General features: G+C 38.3%; 1 protein-coding gene across 4 annotated transcripts in view; it reads left to right on the forward strand.

The window, feature by feature from the left end:
* HERC3 (HECT and RLD domain containing E3 ubiquitin protein ligase 3) overlaps positions 1–14,092 on the forward strand; it is a 119,398-nt gene that overhangs the window by 41,259 nt on the left and 64,047 nt on the right. For all 4 annotated transcript variants that reach the window (XM_069093861.1, XM_069093887.1, XM_069093881.1 and 1 more), the window contains 6 exons: positions 3,878–4,037; positions 5,633–5,709; positions 7,612–7,833; positions 7,990–8,081; positions 10,994–11,124; positions 11,613–11,773. In XM_069093861.1, the coding sequence (XP_068949962.1) occupies positions 3,878–4,037; positions 5,633–5,709; positions 7,612–7,833; positions 7,990–8,081; positions 10,994–11,124; positions 11,613–11,773 (843 nt within the window). The remainder of the gene's footprint in view (positions 1–3,877; positions 4,038–5,632; positions 5,710–7,611; positions 7,834–7,989; positions 8,082–10,993; positions 11,125–11,612; positions 11,774–14,092) is intronic.

Consider the following 14,092-nt stretch of genomic DNA (forward strand, 5'->3'; position numbering starts at 1 on the left):
TCTCCTGACAACACTCTCTCCTGTTTCCCCTACCTACCTGACCAGTTCTTCTCAGTCCCTTTTGCTGTACTTTCATCCAGGTTAACCATGGTTGTCACACAGACCTCTATCCTGGTCCCTTGTCTACCTCTGTATTACTCCAGTAGGAGATTTCATCAGCTGCATTGGATTTACTTATTACTCTGTGCTGATAATCCCTTTTTCCTGTCCTGTTTCACCTCTCTGCTGAACTCCAGTCTTGCATCTCCATCTGCCTTTCAGACATCTTTAACTGAGTTTCTAATAGGTGGCTTAAACTCAACATGTCTAAAATTATCTTTCCCCTCAAAACCTCCCCACTTATATTGAGAGTACTGCCATCCTGTCAAGCTCACAATTTAGATGCCATCCTCGATTCCTTACTCTTTCTCACTTGTATCTAATCATGTTAAGTTTTGTCATTTTCAACTTAACATCTGTTATAAATGCTACCTTCTCGTTTCTGACACTGCTACCACAATGGTGTCTGTACCTTATTACTTAACACCTAGACTTTAGCAACAACTTACTGGTTGGTCTCTTTCCCTCAGATCTCCCTTTCTAACATATCCTCCCCTTAACTGCCAATTTGATATCCTAAAGCTAGCTCTAACCATATCACAGTCCTGCCCTCCTTTCAGTAAACTTTTTACTTCCAAATCAAATATAAAATCTTCTGTTCATCTTTTAAAACCCTTCATAACCTGAGCCCTTCTTATCCTTCCAGTCATCTTAAACCTTGTACCTCCCCCACATGTACATATTTTGAATTAAGTTACACTAATCTTGCTATTCCTTGTGTGCAACACTACTGATCACCTAACTCTGGACATTTTCACTGTCTGTCCCCTTTGCCTGGAACACTCTCCTTCCTCATTTTCAATTCAGCTAAAGTCCGATGTGGTTCAGGAAGTCTTCCCTAATACTCCTTAGTCTTTGTGCCTTCCTTATAATACTATCCTCAATTTATCCTGAATAATGTTTTGTTTGCATGTTGTTTTCCCCATATGACTATAAGCTTCCTGAACGCAGTGAATGTCTTTGTCATTTTCTGTATCTCTAATTTTTCCTTTTGTGTTGTTTAAGATAATAGCTGCTACTTCTGCTTTATAGAGTTTGGCTGAAGCAAAATAGATTTTGATGCATCCTCTTATTTTTATTCTCTGTGAATCTTTTTGTTTCAAGTGTATTTATAAGCAACTTATTATGGTCTCCTTTCCAATCTATTCTGCTACCCTTTTTCCTTTTTATGGGTGATTTTTTTCCATTAATGTTAATGGTCATTATTGTATATTGGGTATTTTCCATCCTGTCCTTTTATTGTCATTCCTTCCACATTACAAAGAAGAAGAGGGTGGTAAAATAGAATGTATGTACCAAATAGTTGTGATTTCATAATTAGCATGCTCAGATTCCTTTCAGTTGCCCCTTTTTTCTTCCTTTCCCAATTGCAGATCACATAACATTATCCTTTCCTGCATTTTCCTTTTTCCTTTTTGTCTTCCATTCATACTCTACCCTCTGAAGTTGTAGTTAGTTTTTCTCATAACTATTCATTCCTTACCTCTTCTCTCCCTCTTAATTCCCTATCTTCCTGCCTTTGACTGTTTCCTTGTTGAGTTTAATATATTTGCACACCAAGCTTTTTGTGTTTATGTTCCACCTTTTTTCATCCATTTTAGATGAGTTAAGTCTTGTGACACTCATTTCTCCAAACCTTTTTGCAACTTTGCCTTGTACAGTTAGATTATGTGAGAGTAAATAGTACCTCTTCATGGTGTATTCCTCTTCCCTTTTCAACAGTCCAAAACAAGTCCAATCTGTAGCCTTCTACCTTACTGATTTCCCTCTGTGATCCTTGAAGATGTTCTTAGGTGACACTATTCTTGTTTTCCTATTAGAATGCAAAAGTTCATCATTACATAGTACATTCTAGGTTAATCTTGTGTTTGCATTAGAGAGTTCTACATAGCTCGTTTTTTCTTCAGGAATACTTGGAAGTTCTCGTTTAATAGAGGGCCATTTTCTACTGTAGGGTTATGTTTTTTGAAAGGTTATTCTTTGTTTTATTATTTTGTCTTTTGAAATATTCCATCCTAAGCTCTTCTGTATAACTAGGTGGTACAGTGAATAGAGGGCCAGGCCTGGAGTCAGGAAGACTCATCTTCTTGAGTTGTGGGTTCTGGGCCCATACTTTTCTAGTTGGACCCCTTCCATGATCCTTCAGGTTCACAACTACAGACTCAGTTTCCCTATCTTGGTCTCTGGCCTACCTCTAAGTTGGTTTCTGTTTGTTGTACTTTTGGGGCAACTTTTTCTGGCTGGACCCCTTCCTTAAGTGTCTGTGGTTTCTGGCTGCTACTTTGTGCAGATCTGACATGGAGAGATAAGACTTTTTGCCTTTTTTCCATTTGAATTTCTTTGGATTTATCATTCCATTTTCCATTTGGATTTCTTTATCATTCCTCAATATCAATATTTCAATTTCTTTATCAATTCCTCAGTTCACTTTTTTTTTCATTCTTGCTAGAATAGTTGTATGTGAACTCAACTGTTAAGCTGCTGCTCACTCTGCTGTTTTGAGTCTGATTCCCTTAACCAAGGAGAGACATACTTACTTGTTTCTTGTTCAGTGTTTGTTATACCTGTCCCGGACAGGGGCCTATCACTTTATTCCTTTAATCCTCAGTTTCCTCATCTGTAAAATGAGGACAATAATATTTGTACTACCTACCTTATGGGTCTATTGTGAGATTTTAACTTCAAAGTTCCATATAAACGTTATGGCAGCTAGATGGCATAGTGGATAGAGAGTTGGACTTGGAGTCAGGAAGGTCTGAGTTCAAGTACAGGTTCAGGCACTTAATAGCTGTGAGACCCTAGGCAAGTCACTTGACCTCTTTCTGCCTCAATTTCCTTATTTGTGAAATGAGCTATAAAAAGAAATGGCGAACACTTCAGTATCTTTGCCAAGAAAACCCTAAATGGGGTCACAAAGAGTCGGGCATGACTGAAACAAATGGACATAAATAGTATAATGATAATTATTATTGTCTATGCATTCATATATATATATACCCTGTTCATCTGTATGTCCCCTCTACCAAGGCCAGTCTGTAATTCTGCCAAATGTTCTGCAATTTATAATCTTAAGAGTGTTGCCTATAGTCCTGGGAGCTTATGTGACTTACCCAGGGTCACTTAGAGGCAGGATTGGAACATTGGCTGTCCTGACCTCTCCAATGTCATGCTGCATTTTGTTGTTTTCTTTGTGTGTGTGTGTGTGTTTTAATTTTAATCTAATTGGTTCTTTTTAAAGCTATCACTGTGACATCAATGATTAATCTATAATCTAAGTAGCTTTTTTTAAAGCTATGGTTGTGATATCGATGATTGAGTATCTACTATGTACCAGACATCTCTTTCAACTGCTACTTTCTTCAGGCCCTTTTGTTTAAGCCTTCATCAGGCTGCTGATGTGAGATGAGATGAGAATTGCCAATTCTCCAGGGCCTACTGCTTTTGATTGTTAGCACCTGCTTTTTCTGTAATTTTAATTCCATGTGGAGAAGAGGTTTAGATAAATCAATTCACACTTTGTTGTTTTATTGGATACCTTAAGGAAGAGGAGACCCTGCTCTTTTCACAGACAATGCTTTTGAACAATTGCAGTGTTTATTTTTATTTTTTGGCGAAACAGATTCTAGAAAATTTTGGAGCTAAATGTAAAGTTGTTGATGTATAGCATAGTGGTTGTATTTTTTTTTTTAAACACACAATATTTCCGGGGGAGAGAATTGTCATTTTAATGGTAGAAACCCATACATTTTCCTTTTTATGTTTGTTTATCTTTTTTTAGAGCAAATCGGGGCTTTGGCAGATCAGCACATTGTCCATGTTGCCTGTGGTGAGTCCCATAGCTTGGCCCTCAGTGACCGGGGACAGCTCTTTTCTTGGGGTGCAGGTAGTGATGGACAGCTTGGACATACAACGGCTGAAGATTCTGTTGCCATACCCAGGTGAAGTTCTCCCCTATAAGATTCTGGATTTCCAAAAGTGCTTTTAAATAGCCACACTATTGCTAGAAAACTTTTAAATTTCGTTTTCCATGACCTCTTTTCCTATGCTCAGAATTCCATCTCACTGTGAAACATTCCAACAAACAAATCTTTCTTTCTTCCTGTTTCATCTTTTCCTCTTACATCTCCTCTTTTCTAGAAAAGTGGAAATGTTTTTGTTGCTTCCATCTTCCACCTGCTTCTCCCACCAATAAAAGGGATTTTTGGAAGAGAGGGGAAGAAGAGGGGTCTCTTGATTCACTGAATTAAGGGCCTTGAGACCTATCCTTTCCTAAGTATTCTAGAGCCTTATTTTTTATTTCTAAAAGATGTTAAGTTAAATGAGGGTTCTACGTGTAGGGGAAGACGTGAGAGATGATTTGGAAAAGGTGAAATGGTTAAGAATGAATGGATACAAGCAAAAGGAGAAAGTACCATTTGCATTTTGAATTCAATTTATAGAATTTTAGAAGGATGGTTTTTAAAAGAATTATTATAAAACAATATAAAAATTTTTAAGTGTGAAACTTCAAGTTGAGTTCTTAATGAGATCTGTTCACTGAAAAATTAGTAAGAGGTCTCCTATTGATGATTTGAATCACATTGATAAAGTCACAATTAGAGAATTATCCCTAGATAAGGTCATTTGTCAGTGGTAGGTACAAAGGGACATATTTCCCTTTACCATTTGTACTTGCCATTTTCCCTTGCTTTTTCTACTTTTAACTGCTCAAGGTGTGCCAAAGTTGGTAGGGATACATAAAGAAAGTAGTGAGTTTAAAAGACCTTTTGCCCAGAACAGACAATCCCAAGGGTAGTAAAAGCAATGATCTTTTTTTCTATGAGAAAGCAGGCTTTTGATATTACTATGCAAATAGTTCCCCTTCCAGAAAATCTGACTCTCCAAATATTTTTCTCCCTTGTGGGATCAGTGTCCTTCCAAGACTTGAATTGTACGTAATGGAGGAACACCCTCACTGGTTTACATGTGAAGAGGATGAACATTCCATACTTTTTATGTCATACAGATTTCATACAGATGTTATACTTTTATGTTATACAGATTTTAACATAGATAACAAGTAATATTTCTTAGGAAACTTAAGCCCCTATCTAGGTGTATATATATAGACAAATGTTATTTTTACCATCCCAACTCTAAATTTCATTTAGCTTATAGGATTCTGTGGTATCTGTTATTTTTAAATTGTTCAGAGAATAACACTTATCTTTCTGTATCTCTGCTCAGTAGTTCACCCACCTAAGCTGTGCAAGTGAGATAATGGAATTGAGGTACAGTGGATTTTAATTCAGAATCAGTAGATTCTTTCTCTGGAAAATAACAGTCTGATAAAAAAACAATATAGTTGCAACAAATTAAATTGCATAGGTTACAAGAAAAATGGCGTGTTTCAGTACTATATATTTTTTTTTAATTTTAAATTAGAAATTATATTTTTACAATGGTTTTATTTACTTTGGAACATGATATTAGAACATATCTGATAATATTGTAATCCAATTTTGTAAATAAAATATATATTTTTTTGTTTTAGGTTAATAAAGAAACTGAACCAACAGATGATTTTGCAGGTTTCCTGTGGCAACTGGCACTGCATGGCTCTTGCAGCTGGTAGTGTAAAATTAAATGTATAGCAGTTTGACATTGATTTGGGGTTTTCTCTGTGTATGTGTATGTGTGGGAAGAATTTCAGCTCTCATTATTCCCTCCCCCCCAAAAAAAAGAAAGTGACTGAGAACGTCAGTTACTATGACCCTTATGTCTACTTTCCCATGTCAACACAATTTTTGTGAGGATTTATGCCCTTATCAAGGGGATCCTTGTTGAAGGATGAGTGGATAAAGAAACCAAGTGACACCATCAACAGACCGTATCTTTGCAACCATACAATTCATTAAAAAGTACAAAAGAAAAAAAGTTAACTTTTTTATTGTGATTTTTAAAAAATTTATGGGATAAAACAAGCATTTCTGTAACATAGTACAATAAAAAAAAGACAATTGCACATCATACTTTTAAAACAAATTAACTTTTCAAAGCGCATTTGATTTTCAAAATACCAACTGAAAGATTTTTCTTCGATGAAGTGTCTGTCAAAAATTATTCAAGATTCCTGAAAAGGTGTCACAGCAGAGATAACTTTGGCTGATTTCCAGATGATTGAAGTTGAGCGATGTCAAAGACCAGGAGACAGATGCTTACCAAAGGTGTTCGCCATTGTTGTGGCAGATGCCCCACGTAGCTCAGATGGAAAAGGGTGACACCAAACAAATGTTTTCAGATGACATGGCGCTTGTTGATTGTATCCAGACTCAGAATATTGCAGAGCTTCCCAAATTAGATCATTCAGAGGATGTGGGTCTAAGTATTGGTGCTTGAAAAATAAAGCATTTAAAGAATTTATTTAGACAATAATAGGCAGTCGGAAGGACATCTGTAGAACTGACTTGTCAGTACATGTATCTTGTATAGATGTGAGCTTGAAAAGTGGTCCCAGAAGTGAACAGAACCAGGAGATTTGACTCAGTTGCTTTTGGTAAATCATGCAATCTTTTAATGACCCAAAGTTTCTTTCAGAAACACAAAGGTCTAATTTCTAAACAGCACCATTATTCCATCTCATCACCACTGAAAAATTATTCAAAAGTGAGGAAGGTGGTCCTGGATTTAAAAGAATTGTCATGGATGAAGAATGGGGGGCAACTGACAGTCTTCATTAACCATTGGTACCCATACGGTTTCAAGAGATCCAGCTTATATGCTGTGTGACTTTGTCTCTCCACAAGTTTTTTTTTTTTTTAAAGCAATTGGGGTTAAGTAACTTGCTCAAGATTTACATTTACATTTCTGGTTACATTACATAAAAGGTTACATTACATTTCTGGGTGTGGTGCTAAGTATCAGAGCCTGGATTTGATCCCAGGTCATCCCAACTCTAGGGCCAGTGCCGTTACTCACTGTGCCACCTGGCTGCCCCTAAGCAATTGGGGTTAAATAACTTGCTCAAGGTTACATGGCCAGGTGTTGCTGGGTGGGTGCTAAGTGTCTGAGCCCGGATTCAATCCCAGGTCATCCCGACTCTGGGGCTGGTGCTCTTACTGGCTGTGCTACCTGGCCGCCCCCTCTCCACAAGTTTTAACAGCCTGTGCATGGCAGTAAAACCTTGTTCACATCTGTCCTAATCACTTTTGGTCTTTACCACTTGTGATAGGAGCAATAGTCTAACCCCTTTCCCTCCCATTCCATTAGGCTAGTTTTCCTTAAAAGGCATTGAGACTGTCTGGGAGACTTGGTTGACTCAGGAGAATAAAGGCTGAGGCTGTTGAAATCTTCATCCCCTGAGTACAAAACACTGTAAAGAGTTCCAGGTGTTCTTCCTGACACTTGGTTGGTAGGTCATGAAAGTCAGCTCAGGCAAGGGACCTTCTCACAGCTGAATCATCTTGAGGTGTCCTCAATGCTTATCTTTTTCCAATATGCTTCTGCTGTACTGATGCTAATTTCTTCTTTCAGACGGGCAGTTCTTCACATGGGGACAGAACCACCATGGGCAGTTGGGCCTGGGGAAAGAATTCCCTTCCCAAGCTAGCCCCCAGAGAGTGAAATCCCTAGAGGGCATCCCTCTGGCTCAGGTTGCCGCAGGAGGGGCACACAGCTTTGCCTTGTCTCTCTCAGGAGCTGTATTTGGGTGGGGAAGAAACAATGCTGGTCAGCTGGGACTCAGTGATGAAACAGGTTTGAAAACTTTTCACCTTTACCTTTTTTAAAAAAATAGAAAAGTACATTGCAAAACCCTTATCATTTTTTATTGTGGTATAAAGTAGAGTAGTTGTATTTGTTACAAAATGAATACTTACAATTAATTGTTTTACCTTTACATCCCTGTCCTAGATCGGCAGTCTCCTTGTCACGTGAAACTCTTACGAACTCAAAAAGTTGTTTATATTAGTTGTGGAGAAGAACACACCGCAGTCCTCACAAAGGTAAAGAGACCCTGGAGTACTGTGGGTAGTGCTTTCTTTTTTTTTTTTTTTTAAAGCAATCAGGGTTAAGTAACTTGCTCAAGGTTACATGGCCAGTTATTTCTGGGTGTGGTGCTAAGTATCAGAGCCCAGATTTGATCCCCAGGTCATCCTGACACTGGAGCCAGTGCTCTTACTCGCTGTGCTACCTGGCCACCCCAGGTAGTACTTTCTACAGAGACACATTTAAGTTGTTTTAGTCTTCTTATTCTCTTTGGATATAATGTTATATTTTCAAAGGAATATAAAGAGTGATTTTGTTTCTTACTGGTGTTTTCTTCTTTCTTCTCTGACCCTTGGATTCTCACAAATTCCCTGTGTAACACTAGAAATTCCAACTTGTGTATATGTTCTAATGTACACAGATATACACCTCTATTTGTGATTTTTATACAAATACAATGTTTTTATTTGAAAAAGATGAACAAAATTGCAATCATGGGAGCTAGTATGAAGGATTGTTTAGACCATCATCTTCAGAGCCAGAAAGACCCGAGTTCAATTTCTGCCTCTACCATATGTATAATATGTATACTGTATGTATACCATGTGTATACTGTGACCGTTTGCAAGTCATTTAATTTCCGGGAGCTCATGGCAGCTGTTTGAAACTATGAGTGGCAGGGAAGGTACTAATTTGCATTGGTAAGGAGAGTTTCTTCACTAGGCATTCCCTAAATCAGGGAAATCATAGATAATAAAAAATTTTATTTAAAAATTATTGCTAATTTTCTTGCTGCTGATTGTATTTTACTCAGGTTGGGGGGATGATAATTTATCTGCCAAGATTGTGTGTGCTTTACTATATATCGTTTATGCTCTTAGACTGAGCTCCTTAAAAGCAGGAATCATTTTTGACTTTCTTTTTATACTTAGCACATAGTAGACACTTTATACTATTTGTTATCTGTAAGAATGGGCTTTCTGCACCTCTTCTCTTATAGCACAATTATAGCCATGACCCATCCCACATAGGAAGTGTAAGCCCATCTCTTTGTGTGGTATATGACCTAAAACCCCTTTCTCTCTGAGCTGGTTAACTCTCCCCAACCTGCCCTCACCCTGGCAGGTCTGGGATTTTTCGAAGAGTGGAGGGGGAGGTTTTGCTATGTCATCAACTACGTGGGTACAACTTATGTTCTCTTTCAAGATACTGAGCAGGTAGAGAGAGGTAGGAGAGGGGAGAAGAAAGAAACCTTAGTATAGAGGGGGAGGCAGTACACTCCTAATACTCACCCCTGAAGCTCCTGAGCCCCCACTAGTGTATCTCCTGTTTACACAATAATAAGTCATTGTTACTGATTGACTCTTAAAATAGAACATTTAGTAAATGATAATAATTAGTTTATACTCATTAGAGGACAAAAGCAAGAATAATTATGATTTATCCTTAGTAGAAGGCAAAGATAGCAATAATCATAATGACTTTTTCTTAACAGAAGGCAAAAGCAAGAATAATGAAAAACATTACAGTCTTCCTGTAAATTTGGGTCACACTCTCCTACCAATACCCACTAGGTCTGTAGAGGAAAATGGGTACAAGCTATCATGGAGGCATATCACCTTTAACAACTCTGAGTGAACTGGGCTGCACACCTTGATGTCCTCAATCTCTTTAGGAAGAATTTGTACCACTTGGCTAGCTCTCTTGATAGGAAAAACTGTTCTTGAGCTAGTAAAAAGCAGTGACAAGCTTTTTTTTAGCTCATTTCCATTCTTCACAGCACCCTGAGAAAGTGTTAGGTGAAACAACAACATGTAGTTCTTCAGTGACAAGCAGTTCCTTTAAGCCAGAAAGCTGCAAAGTTCCTCAGTCTGGCTGTCCGACCAGTGTAGTAGCCCTGTCAGATATTGATCCTATAAAATTTTTTCTCCAGTCATCTTTTTCACAAAGCAAAGCCTCATTTCCAAAAAGCACTACTCACGGCAAAATAGATGCAAAGTCCATTTTTCACCCTCTGTCTCAAACAGCGCAGGACAGTAGAGAGCAGCCAGTTTTCCCCTTCTTTCAGGTTGTAGATGGGATTAGGAAGCAATAAACTAGTCAGCTCTATACACATCAGCAAGATTTAGTTCTCCTTTACTATGTATAGCATTTAAAGAGCTTCCTTGGATAACTCCTCAGTCCTTCTCTAGCCAGTCAACAAAACGGTTTCTATCTTTGTCAGTAGTTTCTCAGCGAAGCAGCCAAAGAGAGAGTAAACTGCTTGAAGCACTTTTTCTCACTGCTTTTTCTGATTTCTGTTCTGGCTTCTTGTATCTGGTCTTGGTATTTGTCTTCCTCCTGCTTCTGTCTGTCTCTTCCTATGGCCTCTCTCTCCTTCTGCCTTTAGTCTCTAAAGACTGCTCATAAACAGTGACCCACTTCTAACTTATGATGTGAAACTCAACAGTTTAACCTTTTTGTCAGGTATAACCTTTGAATACTTACCTAGTCTTCCTACTGTCTTCTGTACCTATATATTTACATATGCTATTATAAATATAAAATTATATTACATAATCTCTTTGTCTTCAGTGTATATTTATATGTAATATAAATATGTTATTATAAATATATCTTACATAATCTTCCCATTGTTTTGTTTATATACATACATATATTTGATATATAGTTATTATATAATTTATATGTACACAAATATATAATTTTTCAGTGATAATTTTTAAAACTCTAAAATTAGTCACATGCAAATGAACTGATGGACCACAGTGCTCTGGATTATTCTGGGTAAAATTCAAATGGGGATAGACTTTCTACCTATGCTGTTGTTTTTTTTATGAATGCTGAATTCAGCAAAATGTGGAAGAAGAGACTATTCAAATTGAGAAGTACATTTGTGTGAAATAGTGTGCTGTTTTGTTTCTGTTAGAGTGGAGGAGTGTTCACTTTTGGAGCTGGTTCCTTTGGACAGCTTGGACATGACTCCATGAATGATGAGGTTAATCCAAGAAGGGTTCTAGAATTAATGGGCAGTGAAGTAACTCAGATTGCTTGTGGCAGGTGAGTGATCATATAGGTTTTTTGACTTTTTAAAGAAACAGCATTAGAAGAGCATCTTGTCTTAGTAGTGATGAGGGGAGAGAGATTATCTATAAGTCAACTTATTAGCTAAATCATTATCATTGAAATATTTACTGGGGACCCAACATATGGAGGGCATTAGGACCAGGTTTTTCATGTGAGGATAGGCTTGTCAAAAATATAGCAAGTGGGGATTTGGGCAGTCAGAGAATCACATGAAAACGCTGAGCTTTGGGATATAGCAGATGAGAAAATATAAACTTTACTTGGAAGTTTTGCCTGGGATTGAGTTTGCCACCTCTTTTCCTTTCCATGCCCTTACCTTTTCTCCCAACCCAGTGTTAGAAGGTGAGGCAGCTGCAAGACATTAAGCAGAAATTATGTGCTGAAATGTTTTATACACTGTGAGTATCATTATGCATGCTCACCAGTTAACTTTAAAGGATGCTTGCTTTTTTTTCTCGCAGACAGCACACTCTAGCCTTTGTGCCTTCCTCGGGGCTCATCTATGCATTTGGCTGTGGAGCAAGAGGCCAGTTAGGGACTGGACATACATGTAATGTTAAATGCCCATCTCCTGTAAAGGGCCATTGGGCTGCTCACAATGGCCAACTTTCATCTAGAGCTGGTAAGTGTTTCTGTTGAAATAATTTTAAAAGGTATGAAATTAATTTTATACACATGTGTTGAGAGCTTCTGAAGAAAGAATTTATGACAAGTCTACGTGTGTTCTGGCATTTGTAAACATTTTATGTAAGTTATACATTTATAATAAATATTTATTGAGTATTTACTGGGTGCAAGCATTGTGCTCAGAATTGTGAAGAATATGAGGAAATGTGAAATATGGTCCTGGCCCTCAAATTTGACTGAATCCAACAAACTTTAATTGCGTGCTATTTTTAAGATGGGAGTCAGCTAGGTGGCTCAGTCCTGAGTTCAAATGCAGCCTTAGTTACTTACTAACTGTGTGACCCTGGGCAAGTCACTTAACCTCTGTTTGCTTTAACCCACTGGAAAAGGAAATGGCAACCCACTCCAATAGTTTTGCCAAGGAAACTCCATGGACAGTATGGTCCATGGGGTCATGGAGAGTTGTATACAAGTAAATGACTGAACAACAGTGTTCAGGAAAATACTGTACTAGGTACTGGGAATAAAAATGCAAAATAATGCAGTCCTTCCCTCCAAGGGGCTTGTTTCCTGTAAGGAGAAGAGTGACATGTACATGGATAATGAAAGCCTGGATGGCACAGGGGTGAGAGAACTGGATGCGAGCCAGAGGATCTGGGCTTGAGTTTTTTCTCTGTGTAACCTTTGGTAATTCACATCATCTCTCTGGGCCTTAGTTTCTTAATCTATAAAATGAAATGGTTGAAATAAATGTCTCCCAAGGTCCCTCCACCCTTTAGATCTTGGATCCTATGATACGTATAATACAAAGTAGAGTGTTATTGGGTCAGAGGAAAGATCCACACAAAGTACCTTGAGGAAATTTTGAGGAAGTTAAAAAAAACTTTCAGCCCCAAGGATCAGGAAAGTCTCTGAGGAGGAAGTGACTTCTGTGATTTGAGTCTTGAAGAAAAAGAAGAGTTTTGTCAGGCAGGGATAAGTGGATTCAAGAGGTAGTGACAGCCTGTGTGAGTCCCTGGAGGCAGGAGGTGCCATGTTGAATTTGAGAAGAGCTAGTTTTTTTAGCTTGGTTAGAATATAAAGAAGGGGAATCATGTGAAATTAGGCCAGATTTTAGAGGGCTCCAATGCCCAGTGTCTGTGCAGCTTGTGGATGGATTGAGGAGGGAGGGGACCAGTGAGAAAGCTATCATGGTAGTGCATGTGGGAAGTGAGGAAATAATAGAGTGGTGGTGGTGTGGGTGAAGAGAAGGGGAGGAATGCTGTTCAGGAAGTGTCAAAGGCCTGCAGAAAAGTCAGAGAGCATCAAAACAGAGAAAAGACCATCAAAGAGTTTGACATCTCATTTTCTCTTTGGTATCTTTTTTTTTTGCTTTGACTTAAAAGCATAATGTGATCAGAACCTACTTATTGGATGGACAAACCATTGAACTTGTTCATTAGAAGGTACATCTGGTCCAGTTAGCAGAAAAATGGGCCGTGAGTGGCGCTCACAGCTGAATGGGGAGAGCAGACCAAGCTGGATTGCCTTTGTCACGTTGCAAAGCTTCTCCCAGAAACAAAAGACCCATCTCTCTAATACAAGTATCCTTGTGTTGTATGACTGTGGTGTTGTATGATTATGAGACATGGAACACAACAGTCTCTAAATAATGAACAATGAATTTCATACAGAGGTCAGCGGTTCATGCCAGTAAGTGTGAATAGACTGCTGTATATAGGCAAAGAGGAACTTGAAAGAATGAGAGTAAAGATGTCATCAGGGAAAATAGATGGTAGGAAGATGGGCTGGTCATGTCAAGAGTGGAGGATGACTGTTGGACAACCTCTCTCAGTGTCTGGAAGAAGCAAGGGAGGCCTCCCATGTGTTCAGTTGAATCCTTGTGGTCAGTTTCTAGGAGGAAGTGGCTAAGAGTCACATGGGCTGGGCAGGCATGAATGGACTGCAGTCTTCATTATTGGGGGGAACTTCCAAAACAGATCACAGATCCATTTAAGATTTAGTAATTCTGTGCAAATATACTGTTATCCTACAAGAAGTAAATATTTGGTAAATGTCCACTTAAAGGAAGGAAATACTTTAAAAAATGTAGAAGTTGGAAAATAATGTAAAGGCACATTTAGGAATAAGTTCCTAATCTTCTCTTGCTGCCTGAGTGTTCTCTCATTGTAGGATCTTACTTAAAGCACTAGGCTTTTAGGATACATGCACCCTGGTATTGTTAAAATGCAGTATTCTAAAAGGAGGGTGTAAATGATCATCATTCTCTGATATCATCAATTTAGGAGGTTTGACTGCAACTTAATGGGTGGTA

The sequence above is a fragment of the Petaurus breviceps genome, unplaced genomic scaffold, assembly GCF_028583685.1.
Source record: "Petaurus breviceps papuanus isolate PSGF00001 unplaced genomic scaffold, PetGlider_PUasm1.0 126, whole genome shotgun sequence".
NCBI lineage: Eukaryota > Metazoa > Chordata > Mammalia > Diprotodontia > Petauridae > Petaurus > Petaurus breviceps.